The 20,205-nt window shown below is 44.0% G+C and overlaps 1 protein-coding gene across 4 annotated transcripts in view; it reads left to right on the top strand.

The window, feature by feature from the left end:
- Positions 1–20,205, top strand: part of fto (FTO alpha-ketoglutarate dependent dioxygenase) — a 124,542-nt gene that overhangs the window by 41,797 nt on the left and 62,540 nt on the right. For all 4 annotated transcript variants that reach the window (XR_005074738.1, XR_005074737.1, XM_037095986.1 and 1 more), the window contains exon 8: positions 13,961–14,085. Coding sequence is in view for 2 of the 4 variants with exons in the window: in XM_037095986.1 (XP_036951881.1) it covers positions 13,961–14,085 (125 nt within the window). In the remaining 2 variants the exon portion in view is untranslated. The remainder of the gene's footprint in view (positions 1–13,960; positions 14,086–20,205) is intronic.

Genomic DNA, 20,205 nt, shown 5'->3' with positions numbered 1-20,205 from the left:
GGTAGTGAACTGTAGGGGAGAGTGTGTAGAGAGAGACACAGAGAGGGTTGGGGGCGGAGGAGGTACAGGAGAAAAAATAGAGAGGGCTCGTGTGTGTTGGGGAGGAGGAGCGGGGGGTCAATGTAAATGTTATTGCTGTGTGAGCTCATTTGATCAAAGTCCTGGAAAGGTTAAGCGAATCCAATCTGGTTTTGTATGGCAGAGTGGAGACACAGGCGCTAGAGAAGAAACCCCCAGGACGGAGAATGGATTATCATATTGGCGCTGGAGTAGCAGGGGCCTCCGACGGACAGTTTACCCTGCCCGTAATGCGTTTAGACAGCAATTGGCCTTAATAACCTTTATTGACTTCAGCGGGTCAGTGCCAAGAATCTAATTATCAAAGTGTATCAATTTCATTGGAGTTTAGAGTTGCACCGCTCACAATAATTATTTTAAGGTCGGGCCGGGGCAATTAATCCCCTCTCCACTTATTTGATGGCTTTGTAAAACATTATAAATGTTATGGTTTCTGTTGTGCGCTTCGCCGTAAATAATTTCAGGGAGCAATTTTTTGTAATGTATTATTTGGAGAGCTCGCCGTGCTGGTCTGCGCTGAGGGGAAGAAGAGGGGAAAAAAAAAAAAAAAAGGCAGCGTATTTCGAAAAAGCTAGAGGCCACAGCTGAATCATGTTGCAGATGTTTACCAGCGGTAATTTTTCTCTTTTTCGCGCGGCCCGTTTTACTCGCACAGTCGGGCAGAGTTTTATACCCACTTTATATGCACACATGGAACCCAGATTAATTATAAGTGTGAACTAAGCAGTAAACTGTTTAAAGACCATTTATATTGCTCATTATGGAGCCATTTATTATCTCTTACATTAAATCGCACTGTGTTTATGCAGCACATTGTTTTGCATTTTAAGCTCTGTACTGTGCAAAATAGGCTTATACATTTATTATATTCCAATTCTTTGTGGTTCTTACGCATAAATACAGTGAGTGTGTGTGTGTATGCGTGTGTACTGGTGTCCGTGTGTGTGCGCAGTGGTGTCCGCACTGTGAGCGAAAGAAGTAAAATGTGCAGCGGCGCAGTAGTTTTATCCTTCATTGACAGTCAATACGTGCTGTTACCTGGATGGTAGCAGCTGTTTTCCCCCTTATCGCACAACTTAGACTAGAGGCCTAATCCACACGTTCATTATTGCGCGGCCTTGTTTACCCGCGGCTCAATATTAGCTCGCTTTGCTTTGCCCTATTTAGACGGCGCCGCGTAAAAAAAGAAATTACTCAAAGATTATTGTTATTATTCATTTAAAGAGGAAATATATGGCTGATAATACATTTTACATCACGCAGCAGCTTGTGTTTGGAAATATAAAATGAAAGGAAGCAGGAAGAGACGGCGAGAGAGACAGAGAGACAGAGAGAGAGAGAGAGAGAGAGAAGGGAGAAAATGTAGCGGTGCAAAGGTATTTGCAATTCTCTTTGAAGTCCCTATTCAACAGGGTAAGCTGAATTTTCGGCACTGCCTGATAGTGTTCTGCGTAAATGCTTAAACCCCTTTAGAGAATTTTCATGGGCAGATACGCGGTGGCTTGAAGGGAGCGTTTATGTTACCTGGAGCCAATGCAGCCCGCAGCTTTGTACCTAAAGATGTACACTAGTAGTGAATGGAATCCCACAGAGGTTTGTCTATGACAGAATCTCGCTGCAACATCGCTGTAAGCCGAAGCGGGGGTGAAAAAAGAAAGAAAAAAAAAGAGAGAGCGAGAGAGAGCTACGGAGAGATTTAACCCTGTCACTTCTCAGTTGTCGCCTCACGTACGCATTTACTTACATACACACGGAGGGACAAAAGCACAAAGACCCCACACACACTTGATACTGAGTGTGTGTGTGTCCAGGTGTCCGTTTAGAGAAAGTTTGAATAAAACTTTGCAGTGAAGGCTTTTTATGGCTCATATAACAGTTTGAAACGGAGACTACTGCTGCAGCTGAATTCTTTATTTTTATCTCCTTTCGTAGATTTTATTTTTAAGCTATAACCCCCAAATCCAAAAGAGCCGGGACGCTGTGTAAAATCACAATAATGGAGTAAAAGAAAACAATAAGGGTTCTGTTCGATTAACCAATCAAACGATTAGTTCATCTTTAAATTAACCTCCAGCTCTTTTTCTGTATTTTATAACATATTAAGCAGTTTGAGTTATTCATAATTCTCAGATTTCATCTTCTTGAATATAAATGTTTTCTGATTTCTTTCCTTTCACAATCACAATAAACTGAATATCTTTAGTTTTTGGATGAAACAAAACATTTAAAGATGTCATCCTGAGCTTTGGTAAACAATGATCGACATCTTTTACCATTTTCCAAAACATTTTAAAATGATCAACAGATTAATTGACAATGAAACAAGCTGTAGTTGCAGCCCTAAATGCAGTGATTTGAAAATCTTTTTTCACCTGTGTTCGATTGAGTACAGTACAAATTCAAAACGTTATTGTTTTTTGTAGATATGTACTCATTCTGAATTTGACTCCTGCAACACGGAGAGAGAAAAAGAACCACAGGAATCTGGGTTGAATATTGCATCACCACTCTATTCAATAGCTGTTTGGATTATACACAGTTGAATAAAAGTTGACTTTCGAAATGTGCACACAGGGAGATGCACACACGGCCGCCAATCATAATTCCTGTCAAAGCTCCTCGTGTTTTAATATGTATCACCATCACATCAAGTCATCTTCTCTCATTTAGGACAATTCCTCATGCGGCACTTTCTCATTGAAAATGATTAAAAACCATTCCTTATGTATGTGTGTAATTATTTCTCAATCACAGGATGTAACGGAGTGTCCTAAAAAAAGAAAAAAAAAAGCCGAGGTGCTGAGAGTTTTCATTCCAGCGGTCGACCTGAGCAAACTTGTTTCAGGGTTGTGGATGACCGGATTCGGAATGTGTTAGAATAACTTTCATCGCTGACTTCATGTCACAGAGTGGAAACAGTAAATTAGTAACGACAGTGCGCCATTGTTTTTTTACGTCATGAGAGAAAATGAGCTTATTGAGAAAAACCCACTTTTTTGTTGTTTTTTTGTTTGTTTTTTTTGTCTTTGTACCCATCGCTGTCAGCTGCAGTGTGGGGTACACCTCATCTTTACAATGAGGGGGCGGGGAGTTTTATTGACAGCGGCTTGGATAATTTATTTTGTTTGTCTGTGAATTGTGATGTTGACAGTGTTTTTACTGTATCAGCAGGCTTTGAAGGCGGCTTGTCTCGTCTTCTTAGAAGACAAATGAGCACTTTACAGAGACTGATCTGCCTTATCCGCTTAGCAGCTCCCTCAATCCCCGCATTTATTTATTTACTTACTTATTTACTTACTTATTCATTTACTTACCTCTGTCTGGATTTAGTTTGAATCCCTCCCACCACCACCACCGCCACCACCAACAACACCACCACCCATAGCCACCCCCTCCTCTTCCTCTCCCTCTCCTCATCCTTGGCCTCGATCAGCAAGATAAGCCTTCAGAGGAGGGGAGATAACATCCATTAAAGTGGTAAAGAGGAATTATGGGGCAGCCCAGATTAATCACTGCTCAGTTTAATCGCATTCAGTGCGGACGGCGGGGTTGGCTGCAGGGCCCAGCTTTTTTTTTTTTTTTCCCTGTGTCATACCAACACAGAGAAGGATGCAAGGAAGGAGTGTGTGTGTTTGTGTGTGTGTGTGTTGAAAAAAGTGCCTCGATGGGGGAGAAAAGTATAAAAAGATGAAAGGGAGATTTCAGAGCATCTCGTAGCAAAGCCCGCCCCTCTCATAGCTGACTGGAGACATCACCACTAACCATCGCTTGATATATAATTATTCCACCACTTTGATCCAGGTGTAATTGTTTACTCTCGCAGGCAGTCGTGTCAAAGTGGTGGAGTTAAATAAAAAAAAAGAAACAAAAAAACAGAGATGCAAGAAAACACACTGATTTGTCGTTGAAAGCAAAGAAAAATAACTTAAATTCCTCCTCCATGAATCCTGGTTTCAGTGCAATATTAATCTCGGTGTGCGTCGGTTACATGGCCAGACATTGTCTGTGGCTTGTTCGATATATGTCAAGCTCAGAAATAGCAATAGACGCAGTGAGATGTGGCGCCGAGCTCCATAAGCCAGAGGGGAACAAAAATAGAGACCTCATACTTTGAAACATGTGCGCACACTTTTTTTTTATTAGAGTCATTTGAATCTGAAGCTGGATGCTCATCGGCTGCTGCGGTTGTTATCCATGTTATTGTTTACCTGCGTGTCAGCTCAAATTAATTACACATTTATTTGCAGCCTTAATCACAGTCACAGTCTCCAATGGCTTCATATCGCCCACACATAGTGAAACAATAAATTAAAGCAGCTTAATGAACATGAAAAGCAGCCCATCCCAAACTATAGATCCTCAAAGTGAACAATTAAAAAAATCCCGCCCTAAAACTTAATTAAGGTCAAAAATAGAAAAATACCTAAACTCCAACTGAGGGAATAAAAGCAACCATTTTTTCTGACATCGAGGTCAAAAACCTCAGAGAGAGACACACAAAATAAACAAAAAAAGGCCAAAAGCCTCAAAGTCAGACATCATTCTATCAGCGAGTGACACTTCTTATCTTCTCATCTCCGAGGAAGCCTCAGGCACAACATCTACATGTTAATTTGATCCATAATCAGCTTTTCGTTTGAATCACAAACTAGCAAAGCAAAATACGAACAGCTTAATACCTCGCCACCTCGCTAATTCTTCAAAATCGCTGGAGCAGCTATCGTGTTGAGGGTTTTAAGTACATAAAGCCTCCGTTGGAAAACAATGAGTGCAGAGAACGGGGCCGATCCTGATGGGAAGACGGTGTAAAATTGTCTGAGTCGCTTGACGAAACGCAAAGAAAAGGAGCAAATATGGGAAAAGATTGTCGATGATGATTGTATCGTTTTGTTTCCGGGGGGGGGCTGGAGGTGGAGGAGGTTCAGGGAGGTGGAACAGGTGGAAGAATAAGGGTGGGTGTGGTGTTTTTCGGAGGTGAGGGGAATAGAGAGACAATGGTGAAGGTTTAAGTCGGAATCGGAGAAGGTAAAGCGAAGAGAAAATGAAAAAGATGATGCTGTAAACATGGGGATGTGAGTACAGTCAGGAGGAAGTACAAGTCCTGGGAGCATTCTGGGAAAGTTCCACACCTTTGTTTTCTTTTGTTTGTACGCCTTTCAAATCGGGGCATGTACAGTATGAAGAGGATAAACCAACAGAGATCAAACCTGGGGCGTGTGTTTTCTGGTGAAGAAGATTCTCTCCCATGTGAAGCCTGAAAGGAAGATCCTTTCTTTTCTACAACCTGGCGTCTGTGTTTGTAGTTTTGACCCTCAGTTATGTCTTTACTCACTGATTTTAACTGATGAGATCCGAACACCGGAAGCCACGCCTCTACGTTGGAGTAGTTTTGAACATTGAATCGGCTTTCCGACGACTCTCCAAGTATTTCATTCGAGGCATTTAAATTACTTTTAAAGCAGACACCAACCACTGTATTGCTGAACTATGGTTTTATGACAACTCAAAGTTGAAGCAAGTCTTGGCACTGTCCCATATCTGAGGGTGGATAAAGTTGGCAAGATAAAAATATTTCTCTAAGCAGTGGAAAAGATGCACAAAAGTGATGAAACTGAGACCCAGGCTGTCACGAAAAAGTACACACACAGCAATATATGTGTGGGCAGGTCGCAGGGAGGCCAGGGTGCAGTAGCAGAAAAGAAAAGAGGAGCAGGTGTAACTTATTTTTCACAGGTATCGAGCTGATTCTCGAGCTGTGAGCGGCCATCCTTCCAGGTAAGCGCGTCACTTCCACCCTGCTATCCTTCCCCTTTGCAGATGGAGCGATCTGATGGGTGGTGTTAAATGGGTGAGATGTAGGACAATGTAATTAACGCTAGTCCTTTAGCGGGCCCCGCCTCGCTCCGCTGGGAGCGCCCGATATAGCGCTCATTAATTCCTATTTGTGTGTAATGAGAGGGTCATGTTGGATGTAATAAATGGCTCTTTTATTTGGGCGAGAGCTGCAGGGCGGCATCCTTTCCCAGCTAACAGTCTCATAAACACCCTTTAGCCGCTCTCATCAGCCTCCCTTGGTGGGGAGCGATTGCACATATAACACACATACATAACACAACGAAGTATACGGTGTAAAGACTCGAGTAGCTATAACAATCATTGCTCTTTTAATGATAACCACTAGAGATAGCCAGCAGCTAGTAGAAATAACCAGTAATAACACCCTATCAGTGTTTGGATATGGTTTTCCCCATCGACTATTACTGATAATTTACCAGAGAATATACATATAAGACTGTAAAATACATCTTTTCTGTTCCTTTATCAATCAGTCTTGTTCTTAGAATGGTAATGTACTAAAGATTGATTGAAACATCCTCAGGGGTTTTTATGTTTAAATGCTCATGAAAAGTTTCAACACGCAGCGCTTTGCAGCAATAGTTGAGCTCTGAACATTAGGGGATTTTATTTGTTGGAAGAAAAGTCAATATAGATGTCTTGAAAAGAAGTTTGAACTTTTTGAGGTCAAGATATAATGTGATACAGACTTTTGATCCATTGCAATAATCAGGTACATCATGTAATTCAATCTGAAGTGCACTGTTTTCACTCTTAAGTCCTGTAAGGTAATTAGGTCGTATCAATATACTCGAGAGTGGAGTTCTATTCAGAGCATATGTCAGTTTTGTCAAACAGACGACGTCAAACATAAAAAAGTTGCAAGAGCGTCTCTTTTTACTTTGTGCAAGATTGAAGCAGACGTCATCTTATAGAGTATGTAAATCAACACGCAACGGTTTTGCCAGAGTTGGCCGCTGAACAGCATAACAATCAGGGGACTTTTTTTTATTTTTGGAAAGATTAAACCCAGAATAAAAACAATATGAAACTAAATATGCCTTGAAAAGAAGTTCAAACTTTCTGATGTCAAGATACAATGTAATAATTGGGTACACGATGCTCAACTCAATTCACTTTAATTAATTAGATTATATCAATATACTCCACAGTCGTATTATATTCAGAGCATGTGCTTCTTTTGTTGACAATACAGTAAGCACAAAAACTGCCAATGTGAGTTTTTTTTTTTTTTTTTTTTTGTTTTGTCTGGCAGATTCAAGTAGATGGTATCTTATAGACAGTGTAAGTCCATAATCCAGTTATATGTAGCTGCGTCATGTTGTGCTCCGTTGTCTATTACTGTATAGCTGCAGAGTGTGGAGAGAATGTTTAAAGCTGCCAGTTTAATCACAACGTAACTATGGCAAAGCAGCAGATTAAACACACTAGTGTGAATGCTTTGAAGGAATTGAGGTAGAATGATGGAACAAAACAACATACTGATTACCGAGCGATAAATAGTTTTAACTTCAGCACATAATTCATCAGTCATAAATCAAATCTGAAACAATATCACAAACGAACGTGTCTTAAACTCCCAAGTTTATTCATTAAACCCAGCGTTGTTTATGGCTAATATTGCACAGACCTTATGGCATTTGATGAAGTAAACTTTTTGGGTTGAGAACTTGCAACTGTTTTTTTTTTTTTTCTACTTGAGACACAGTCATTCTTTTTCACTATAACTCTCTTGGTAACTCAGATTTGATGTCAGACTAGACATATATGGGGGCCTGTTTAGTTTTGCAGAAGCAGCAGCAGCTCCGCGTCTTCTAGCCAGATGCAAAAAAATTGAGGAATCACTGCACTTCAGACTTCTTGTAGTCAATCAAAACTTTGTTAGCGGCACATTTCAGCCCCTGCAGGCATATTCCCCCTCTCAAACAAAATTCCTCTCGGCGAGCGTGTCTGGATGGATGGAAACCCTTTTTATTGGTTTAGCATTTTTGAAGACCTGAAGTATGGTGCAGTGTGTGTTACACTGTAACTCCGGGGCTTATAAAGGCTGGCTTTGGCCCCAGTCAGCAAAAAGCTTTTTACTGGCAGGAGAGTGAGGTGCTGATCACAATCTGCTATCTAGGTAGAATCTCGACTCAGCTTTCATAGAGTGAAAGAGAGTAAAGGGGTTTTAACAGAGCAGAAGGTGCTTGAGTGTCACGCTCATCGCAAACATCTCTGTCCAGCTCTGTCTTCATTGTCCTGAATTAGTCAAAGCGCCTCTCAAAGCTTTCTTGTGATGGATGGATGAGGTATTCTTGCCAAGCCAGTGAAGAGTTTGGACAATCGTGTGTGTGTGTGTGTGTGTGTGTGTGTGTGCGTGTGTGTGTGTGTCCCGTCCCAGCCTGCTGGAGAGCTCATTCAGACTGAGAACTATGTGGTTTAGCCATTAAGGCCCAATGGATCCACACTCCTTATCATGAGACGGAGACAAAAGCCTCCCAGGGAAACAGGCCGGTGAGTTTTTATGAGATATTTGTGGGCCCTTTGGACTACAACCCAACAACAGATTTGCCTTTTCTTCTCGTCACCAAAAGGGAGCACCACAAAAGCCCGTGAGTTCTGCTTCATTTGACCCTGTGGAAAGCATATGTCCTTCCATCCCGTTTGTATTCTGCCCAGAAGATGGACTGCCGTTGGGGCCATAGAAAGCGTCCCTGCCCACTTGAGTGTGTTACAATGCCTTCAAACAAAATCACTTGTCAGGGTCCCTTTCTTGGGAGTGTCTCTGCCCCCCCTCCACACCCCCCCAACCCATTGTCACTTCAAACATGTTACTCTGATGTTTCAGACACATTTTTCTAATGTTTTACACTCCATATAATCTGCTGTGTGTTGCAAAGGCCATTTTACTGGCTGACATAATTGATGGCGCCCGCGACCCCACAAGGGTCAATCTGGCAGAAAAGGCCTCGGCTTCTTTCACCACGGAGATTGCGAGAACACACTCACATTAACGCTGAAAAATACACACGTACACACTATGAATAAGACTAGGAATCTGTTGGTATCTTAAGAAATTTGAAGATTCTTGTTTTATCGCAGAAACATCTAGATGGGCTTGCTGGAAATGTTTTAAGAGATCATTCCAGAATTTCTAAAATGTGATGTTCTGTTATTTTTATTAGGTAACATTGGTGACATCCAGTACTGTGTAGAGGAAACTTAACTTTTCCCTGATGTTAAAATGATTTGTTTCTGCAAAGAAGTGTTGTAACAGTCCCCTAAACTCAAGCTTTTGTAAGTTTCAGTTGCAAGAACTGCTCAAGGTGGTACTGATAATTCAAAAGACACACACACACACACACACACAAAACTTTCTTGAGAGGACCTTTTTTATAGAACTTTGTCTTTACCGGTTCTTCTATTATAATATCAAAGTTTGTGGTGCTTCAAAGTCTGGGTGAAAACCCTAACCAGCAGTGTTGACACCCTATCACTCTTCCCCTCCACACACACACACACACACACACACACACACACACACACACACACACACACACACACACACACGCATGCACACACACACACACCATCAACCAATCTTACATATTGGAAACTGGGCAAATTTAATTTCAGATATGCCTCAATTTTGAGCCACCTGTAATCATGTGACAGCAGGAATAAGAAATATACACCGACATACATGCACATACACACACTTTATATGACTTAAAGCGTGATGTCACAGAAAAGTGAATGTGGTCTGGCCTTATTTCTTCCTGGGCTAATATAATTTTTCCACCGGTGGAGAGTTAAGTAACTCGGCGGTGGCGTGCAGCGAACACACACAGATCCCTTGTCCAGACTGGAGTTGGCCCTGGCAGGATCACAGCTCCCTAGATGTTTATATCAGTGAGCAGAAGCTATCCATTACCCCGAGCAAGGTGCCTGATGCCTTTTTCCACCAGCGGTCAAAGTGATATTGGTTTCTTGTATTAGAGGGGAGAGGGAGATGGAGGCATCTAAGAGTCTGCCAAACTCCCACTCCCAAGGCCTATGAAATCAGATGTCAGAGCAGCTGAGCTTGAGCTGAGCCTGGCAAATGTCAGTGGAGTGTCTGAAGATTTGGAGAAAAAGGGTTAAACCTTAAAGCCTGAGATACCTGGCTAATATGCTCGCCATGTAGGAGAGTGAAAGGAAGAAGAGGTAGTGAGGAATGACAGGAAAAGGCAGGACTGACAAAAGAGGTTCTAGAAAAGCTAAAAAATATCGTCACCACAATCCACCATATAAAATTCCAGTATTGTGACACTACCTGCTGTTATTCTCAGGTGTAAATACATCTTAAAAAGGGTGGCTGTCATGGAAACCACCACAACTCTGAATCATCTTACTTGGGATCAGGTTTATGCCTTGATGATCTTTTAGAGTTTCGCAATAAGCAAACAAAACATCATGAAGAAACTCTTTCTTCATCTCTTATCATTCCTACGTGTGGCACTTGACGCAGTTCAGCATATTTAATGAAGTTAATGTTCGTGCATGAGTCTTGCAGTTTTGGGGGATGTATCCACACAGTTGAATGCACTTATTGTAAATTGCTTTAGATAAACGATTTTAATCTAAACAAACAATACACACTGTAGAATGAAGTTCATTTGGGTACCCAGAGACAGGAGAGTCTGCTGGGTGTTGCTGAGTGTTACGTATGCTAGTAGCAGGGAGACAGGCATTGAGGTTGGTGGTCTGACACACAGAGGTGCCGTTAGAAGTGGAGTAGCCACCAATCAAAAACCTTCGGGAGTGTTTGGTGTTGCTGGTTGGTGTCTTTACCACCTGCATTCTTTGGTAACCACCCATCATTTGGATGCTCTATTCTTGTCATGCAATCACCCGTGTCTGTTGAAATAGTTTAAAAGTGGGGATTTTTAGTTTTTGTGGCCGGCAGACATAAAATGTTTCCCATATAAGAGAGTGCCAGTGAGCTTAAGAGTGCTCTGGGTCCCCTGAAAGTCCTCGTCTAAAGTCCTCTAAAGCATTTCACGGGGTGTTAACAGTTTCTCAGACACTCTGGTGGTCAGCTAGTAGCTCTGGTTTATGGAGTGTAAACCTTCAGTTCTGCATGCATCTTTTTTTAACCTTCCTTGCTTGGAGCACTTCTCAGCTATTACGTGACCCGTGACAGCTACTCTGTGAAGTTTTGAGGGTTGTAGACCATATTGCACCGTGTGCAGCAACAAACAATCTTCCCGTTCCATTATTCTGTGTTGAATGAGTGACATGTTGCTGTGTGATGGAATAGACAGATGCTTGTTGGTGTTAAGATACAGTCCTGGCTCGAGGTGTTAGTGAGCCGCCTCAGGCTGCCCTCCAGCCAGCCCTCGCTTGGAACGCTATCATCACTCCAGCTCTCCACCAACCAAAACATCACCTCAGCCTGGCTTTGTGTTTGTTTACCTACCCCTGCTTCTGCACAGGCCCGGAAATGTTTATGCCTGCGTATAGTAAAATAGACAGGGTTGAGTTTGGGATCTGGGGACCCGGGGATGGAGGTACCCAGGACCTCCTTGTCCTCTTGTTCACCTCGTGGTGTAGCCCGGGACAGGGGGACATCTGTGGTAAGCATCAGACTGAGAGAGGTGGAGGCTGAGGATAGCTACTGTCATCAAGGGGTAAATAAAAGGAAAGAGGGGGCTGATTAGTGCTAACACAGGCCCAGAGATAAAGGGTTGTGGTCTTGCTGTGGCTGACCGAGGCTTGGCTCGACCATTACATGGCCCGGGGATCAGCCTGTGGCTAAACACGAAGGCCTCCATCAGCACCTGGTCTTCTAAACACAAGATCTTACGCACACACTCTGACACGTAAACACACATGCACACATTTTTCTTCTGTTGGAGGCTCGGCAACACACATTCACATTGTTAGAGGTGCACCTTTACTCACAAAAATGAGCCTAGAACAAACACAAATAGAGGCTTTTGCATACACCCCCGCCAAATGTAAACACTCTGCCAAGGCAAAAGTTGTCACCTGTGTGCTTAACACGTCTAATGGAAAAGGTGAGTAGATTTTAATGTGTCAGCAGGCTTTAGAGTCTGTGTTGCTGACGTTGGTTCATGTTTTTTTTCCATTCATTGGCAAACAATCCATGGGTGATGATACACAGCAAAGTACGCAACATGATCGACAGTTACTGAACCATATGGCTCTTAGTGTACCTTGAGAGGCAGCCAGATCCGTAAGGGCATGTGATCATTTTGATGCGTATGGCAAATACACCTCACCAGGCTCCAAGTTGTGCTTGTGTTCGAACTACAGCGATTCGGGCCATTCACGGTTCTTTGAGGAACTTGTGGCAGCTACAGGTGATGTTTAGGTGTAACAACCAGTGAGAGAAGCAACCGTTGGAGTGGTGGCTCCTCAAGAAGGTCAGCCCATGATAGAAGGTGATAAATTGATGGTTCGATGGTACGTGTCTGTCCTTTTTTAAACAGTTTCAAGTCTTGCTTTTCCATATAGTGCTATGCAGCGAACCATCTGCGGCATCAGGTTAGCTTTCATTAGCTAATGTCTTTTCACTACTCAATTCTGTTCCCAGGCCAGGTTTGGGATGAATTGAAGCGGGCTCAGAATCATGTCAGGGCTGGTTCTAGATCAGCCACAGATCGCAGGCTCTGCAGCACAGTGCTTGAAACACTGAAACTGTGCTACATGGCCAGCAAGGCAATTTGACATCAGCTATCTGAGATGATGATACAGTCTGAATGCACTTTCTGGCACTTTCTTAGCCTGACACTCATCCCACGAGGACAAGGTTTGATCCAAACCGAAAGGTACAGTTTCCATAGGGAGTACAGCCAGTGTCGCTTCCTCCTGGTCACCGCAATCTTTGGTGTCCTCTCCGAGTCAGCTGTAATCAGTCACACGCCGCCACGTGTTTTGACACCTGTCCTGTGTGGTGTGGAGGAAGCAAGCATATTACTTCGCCTGCAAATCACACTCCCCTCCTGTGGAAGTACACACGCAGACAATCAAGCCTATCTGTACATGAAGTAAGACAGACAGGTGGATTGTCAGGAAGGGATTAAAAAAGGGGAGAGGAGAAGAAATGAAGGTTCACTTACATTGTGGGTTTTTTGAAAAGAGGGTTGGATGACTGAGGAGGCGAGTGACTGGTAATGGGAAGAAATGAACGCGCTTTACTGGTGGATGTGACAGGAAGAGACTGTTCTTAACAAGGCGTCAGAGTCAGTCAGAGTTACAGATCCATCACTTCTCAGAGGCAGGGAGAAGGAGGGGGGGGAGACATTTAAGGATATTCAGAGAGGGAGAGAGTCTGTGAAGGGTAGAGAAGAAGAGGGAGAAAGAGGGATTTGAGTGTGGCTGACAGCGCTGCATTTAATTTGGGCTGCCAGATCCTTTTTCATTTGACTCCCTCTCAACCAGCTTAGAGGCTGCGGAGGACTCGGAGGCGAAGGTTTGCCAGGATGTCTCAGATTAGCACTGATGTGCCACGTCACACTTTAAGCCGGCCTGTAATTCATGTTCAACAGGGGGATACTCACACATTACACTGTGCTGTGCAGGACGTGATTAATTGACTCACACTCTAATATTGGGTGTAATTTGCCCATCCTCTGATGTGAAACTGACTTTATACTAGACTTACTGTATGTCGCCGTCCCAGGGATGTTATAATGGAGTCTTGGCTCAGTACTGTGAAATTTCAAAACTGAGGATGGAGGCTCAAGGATGGGGGGAATCGCTTCAGGTAGACTTTCCACTCGATTCCACGCAGTTTAATATTTAGTGGGAGATTTGATGGGGACAGGTTGTGATGTGTCTTGCTCACAGATGTAGTGGGCGGTGAACCAATCAATATCCTTTTAGTCACTCTTTAAAGAAGACAGTTTTCTTTTGTATTCACTCAAGGAAGTTGCAATAAATGAAGATAGGGTTGAGTTTTTCTGTGATTACTTGTTTTTCCAGTTGTCCAGTTTCATTCCCGTACTTAATTTTTACTCCTGATTCTCTTTCTCAGACGATGCTCTTCCTGGCGTCGGTGGAGGACGAGGGCCGAGCCGAGGAGGGGAGGAGGGAGATGGCAGAAATCTTGCTGTCTGCCCTGACAGACAGACACCAGCAAAGACAGACATGGAGAGACAGGTAACACAATGTACCACCGACTTTGTTCATTCCATTGGTCCCTGAAAAATAAATCCCTGACAGAATGTGTGAGACAGGTAAAGTACAACACTGGTTAAGCCAGTAGCACTGGTACTCTGAGCTATTCTGCTTAATATTTAAAAATGTAATCTTTAAAGGCAGCGTGCGTCCATTCATGGTGCTGTGTGCTACTCAGAAAATTGTCTAGTTGTACGAGGATCACCCATTAAAGATCCAGTGTGTAGAATGAAGTGGCATCTAGCAGGGAGGTTGCAGATTGCAAACAACTCAATACCCCTCACCTCAGCCTCACCTTTGGTGGACACTAAAAATGCAAAAAAAATCTAGTGAGAGTTTGGTTTGTCCATTCTGGGCTTCCGTAGAAACATGACAATGCATATGACAAGTTGGAAATGGACCATATTTGCTAATATAGCCCTTCTACATCCCCTTAAATCCTGAACTGCACCTTTTAGGAAAATGGCAAACAACCAAAACTTTCACACATGCATGTTGCTTGGACATGACAATATACAAGGAAACGTTACAACCTAGCTTAAGAGCTAATTTTGCTAACGAGGACCACAGATGTTAATATGTTGAACAGTAGTAGAGTAACACCAGTTGATGAATTGCTGACTGAAACTGCAAAATAAGTATACATCTTCACCTTAATCACACTTTCATTCAGTATGAATTGACAATTGTTTCTTTTAAAAAAGCTGATGTGGATTCCACAGATATGCTGCAGCGTAGGTTGTGTTTGTTTGTGGTCCTTGGGCCTGGCAGCTTTCACAGCTATCACAACGACACGTGTGTCTTGGATAAGCCCGGTCACTTCCTTCCCTTCCAGATAAGGGCAGGGAGCGCACGGATTAGAAACACTGGCCATTCATTCAGATAAAGAAGGGCCTCACACAGACACACACACACACACACGCATACACACACACACACACTGTTATTTTAGCTGTTCATTCTCTCCGTCACCCTCCCCGTCAACACTAGTCAGGACACACACAAACACTGGCGTGCATGTATGCTAGACCTGCATCTACATTTGTTTCACTGCTTATTGTCTTTATCGACAGGTTTGACCTCAGTGTCACGCAAACACACACGTACTCAAACACGCACACTTTAGACCTGACATGATCCAGAGCCTAGAGAGAGCAAAAGAGCCGGGGGCAGAATCCATGGACTACAAATTCCTGAAAGCAACATCTTTTCTTTTGAAAGATATATGTTCACTTCCTGCAGTGTTGTTGCCCTCATCGCTCCGTGGCGCCCCTCTGTTTTGAGTCCCCCCTGGTTGACCCTTGGCTATGCCCCATCCAGATGAATCTTGTAAACAGGCTGTTTCCACACACCTTGCTTTGCAGTGTCGACGCCCACCGCCTCACAACTCCGATGTAGGGCCCGCTCTGATAGTGCATTCCAACTGCAGGTGCTGAAAGCTAGAAAACATCTCGCCACACACACCACCAACCTCATATCAGCACAACATCCCTGTCCCCCAACCACCCACAATGCAATGTTACCATCTTCTGACCATGTCCAAGCCCAGCGCAGCCCACCCTTAGATCCTGACAACTGGTATCTGAGACCAGGACAGGAAATGCTCTGTCCTTGTCGACGGGGGCAGACAGACGCTTACTCTATCAGCAGTGAAAGACTGATTAGATTAGTTTTGGAGGAGGGCAAGCATCCCACACAATATGTTTGAACTCCAGCTGCTCCAGATACCTCCTCTTCCCTTTACACACATTAAATGCCGATCCCTAACCGAACCCCACCCCCCCCAATGTCCCCACTTACAAGAAAACCCGGGGTCATCCTGTCAAGTGGCTGTCAACAGATCTCATTTACACAAAACTAAACACATGGCTATGTGCAATGTTAAGTGGGATGTGCTGGTCCTGATTAGAGATCTAGTGTTGATGAGGGTTAAGGATTGCCTCGCGAGCTCTTTGTAGAGGTAGAAAAAGTTTGTATTACTTTATGCATACCACTAAGAGACGAAGTGAAGTATACTCCAGAATTTAGTTCACTTACACCAGATGTATTCAAACCTTAATTTATTTTCATAAAAAGCACTCAACAAAAGAGGATTTTTGAAATTAATTTGCTGATTCATTTTGCTGCCTTTTTTTACGGGCACCCTAATTAGGTTTTCACACAATATGCAACAGGCAGGCTTTTATCATAATACCGCCTTTTGTTTCCACGGTTCCCATTCAGCACATAACGCTTGCAAAAGGACGGAAAAAAGGAAAAGAAAACGGATGATTGATGACTCTTGCTAGGGGCACATAAACATAAACAACCAGCACTGATTGATTAAGTTTCTCGCTGACTTTTGTTTCTTAAACACCAGTTAAAGCAGCACTCTCTGCGCTGGAACGTGGACCTGCTAGCTGCCATTTTCTGCCTCCAGGGCGTTTTTAGCACCAGCAAGAAGGAAAGAAAGAGAAATTGGACCTGGTGACCAGTGGTTCTTCACAAGTGACTTATGGGCACTCAGAGTGAGTGATGCCTCTGCTCGCCCCACTAGCAGGAGCAGTCCATTCATTCACTCTGAGCCAACGAAGTTATGAGAGCTTTTTTATTCTTATGAGCTTTTCTGGTAACTGGGTTTTCCAGATGCACATGGTGAATTCTTTGATAGATGCCGCCCTCCGTGTCCCTTTGGTAAATGCCCCGTGAGGGCCCTGAAAATAGATGGATTATTATGTGGGTGGGTGACTGTACCGTAGCGGAGGAGTTGTGTATGCCACACAGGAAGTGCAGATTGAAGAGCAAGGCACAACTTCCAGGGAACAGGTCTATTAGGATGGGAAATGGCACATCTCAGTGGCACCAGAACTGTAGAGATTCAAAAAGCTTGAAAGAAGAGTTATTAGCTTTTGTAAATGCATAGATCTTGCAAATACAGGTGAAGAAGGTTCATTGTTTGACAAACACTGGGGTTAGATACACACAAAATCCAGTTTTCTTGTGACTTGGTGTGATGATACCTTCAATCTGTATTATTACAGTTTGGATAGCTTTGTACCCCCTGGATGAGGTGACCCCTTGATGACCTTCCAGATCCTAGAGGTCACTTCTCTGACCAACAGATAAAAAAAAAGCTTTGTCACAGACGGCGAACAAACACTGAAGGGAACAGCTGCGAGTTTTGTACTGACCATGCAAACTGCTGTAGGCTTTGTAAGGTCATTATATGATAATGAAAATCATTACAGAATTACATGGGGGTTTAGGACATGAGAGCAGCGGGGAGGGGAGGGGAGGGCCACATTGGGTTTGATAAATGGACTGTGAAGGTGCCCATCTGGCCCTCTCTGTGGCTTTTTCTTCCTGCTCTTTTATCCACTCTCGTCCTTTACTACCCCTCTTTCATTCCCCTCCTCTGTTCTCCAGCGAGCCAGTGTAAAAGCAAGTGGGCCCGTAGTGAAAGATTAACAGAGTGCAAACCCAGCTCACCTCTGCGGAGGAGAAAAGAAGCGGGGAGACAGGCGGAGGTGTTTATAACCCAAAGCAGGGTTTCTGAATGACTCGGCAAACCCTGTCCTCCCATCTCTCTGTGTGCGCCGGTAGGAGAGTAGGCAGCCATTGACCTTTGGCATCGGAAACAGTTGGACAGCTCAGAGTGTGTGAATCACTGTAGTTTGTAGGCATGCATATGTTCATTGTTTAATAGGCTTGAGCAGTAATTCATTACAAGATTTGAAATAGACCTCCTCCTCCTCAGATTAAAGAGGGCAGAGAAAGTGGCAAGTGCTAAACATGTTGACACTGAAAACACAGTTTTGCAACAGCTTGGTTTTATGTGAAGGGACAGCTGGCAAAGTAGGTGTGTAGTTCCTTTTCCTTCTTTTTATGTCAAATTATTTTTTAACTGACATTTTTCAGTTGAACTGCAACTATTTCAAAGTTTAAACTAATTCTAGGCAGTTGTCCAGCGCCCCCTCTGACAAGACAACAAATTGACTCATAAGGTACAGGTTCAGGTGTCCCTATTAAAGCTGCACACTCAGAAAATGTGACGTCGTACATCTGTTGCCTGGGTTTATTACTTTTCTCCAACTTGTTGAGAGTTAGTGAGGTCTTTATCCTAAGACAAAGGCAACATCAGCTGACATGGCAAGCTGAGCTAAAGGACAGAGAAGGAGGTCCACGTGTCCACAGCTGCACTCATCACTCAGCTGTCCATCTTGACCCATGACCCCATAGGTCCGTCTCCCAGCCTCCATCGGCTTTATGTTTCCTGCCATTGTCGTCCCCTCTTGTCCTCACCTGGACAGGGCGCCGCTACACAAAAGGCCCAGTCTGTCATCAAAACCAAGGGTCACCGAAGGCCAGCGGGGGCCAGAGAGCTGAGGCTGTGCCCGGCCGGGGATGACCCCACCGGTGATGTCAGCTACCAGTTGCAACCCCTGTGGAGATGCATAGAGACAGAGATAAAGGAGGAGAGGGACCTTCGTTGGTTGGCACTTCATTCTGAGAGTGGTGACATTTCCTTTGTGTTACTCCCGACAGACCCCGCCCCGAGTTCTGCAGTGGGCTGGGACAGGGAGTTTGGAGACAATGGAGGTACCCTGTCCCAGATGGGAGTTGGAAAGATTGTCAGTGTCATGTCTACAATAAAGATGGACAGACCGCAGCCTTGTCTAATGTGCCCAATGACCTCCTTAAACTCTTGTTTAAGCTAGAAATGGAGATACCAAATTGTGGCGGAATGCTGTGGCGTCATACATCTAGGGTTTGCATAGCACTGATTCCCAAAGACCTCTAGCAAAGCCATCATTTGTTCAGCTTTCACTATACAAGTGGGCTTTCTGAAATCTCAGAATGTAGGCAATGTATCAATCCATGACCTTCTTTAAGTCTTTGGAATCCGACTGGTTATTATGTGGATGGGTTTGGGAAACAGGAGTTTGTGGGGTAATGCAAAGAGAAGATGGCAACAAGATGTTAATAAGCAGGTTTAATTAGCAAGGTTGTTGGTGGCTGGCATCACAAACCAACGCTCTGGTTGGCGGCGGATCGGTCCGGGCGTGTTGTCAACCAGCCCTGTGAGATGTAAGTTGCAACCCGATGTGACAGGTTAATCAGATCTCCCAGACAGCAGCCCTACTTTTGCCTCTGCATCACCCCAACAACAGCGGCCTGTTTTGCAAGCAGAACAGACAGGGCTAGCTCAGTCTGTTTTCCTTGGCATGGGTTGCAAGCCCAAAGTTTTGCTGGCTGCGCCATTGTTTCTCTTTTCCTCAGGGGCTTGCTCGCTGCAGTGGTGGGCAGACACCTGTGTGTGGTGGGTGGAACGCTCATCCCACAGCCACGCTCTCTCCGTGTTGTCTGCATGTCTTTTTCTTTGTACCACCTACTTTTGCCGTCACTGGCATTGCTGTGTTTACTTGGTTCAGGGCACTGGAGGAGAAAACAAATAAGTACATGTCATCTGTCTCTTTCATCGCCGGCCAGCCTGTAATTAGCGCAAGCGCAGTGGTTAGCCTAAGACGCTGTCGTCTAATTTGTCTGTCTTTATCTAAAACATGTCTGTGTGGTCCCTGAGACCGGTTACATGCGTGCAGCAAGATCGCCTGTGGCCTGGGTGTTTGTGAGGTGTGTGTATGTGTGTGCTTGATTATAAATTATGAATTCTGCTCTCATGCAAACGCCCCTGTTTAGCAATCAGTCAGTTATGCATGACATGTCCTGACCTCAGCAGAGCCTCACAGCTGCTGTTGCCGTAGCAATCGCCTCACATCCCAGTTAGCTCCCAGGCTGGACTTCAGTACTTCAGAGTACATCTTATTCTTGCAGGAATGTACTTTGAACAGATGACTGAGTTTGTACCTTCTACTTACTGTATAAACAAGGTCTACCCATGTAAATATGCACTTACCTCGATCTTGCCTGCTTCTCAAGCAAGTCAGTAATTAGCTGCTGAGGTACATGCTTTCTCTCGTTCTGTGGTTGGGTGTGGGAATGGAAGGCTCGCAATTGGCGAGAATCGGTATCACACTCTCTCTTTGTTAAGTAACCCTGGTAATCCTTGCCTGAGTCACAACAGCATTAAATTGCTCACAGGTTTTAATGGAAACAGTCATTTCA

Source organism: Acanthopagrus latus, chromosome 4, assembly GCF_904848185.1.
Source record: "Acanthopagrus latus isolate v.2019 chromosome 4, fAcaLat1.1, whole genome shotgun sequence".
Lineage (NCBI taxonomy): Eukaryota > Metazoa > Chordata > Actinopteri > Spariformes > Sparidae > Acanthopagrus > Acanthopagrus latus.
The sequence above is the reverse complement of the archived record's forward strand: the minus strand, read 5'-3'. Positions and strand labels throughout refer to the sequence as shown.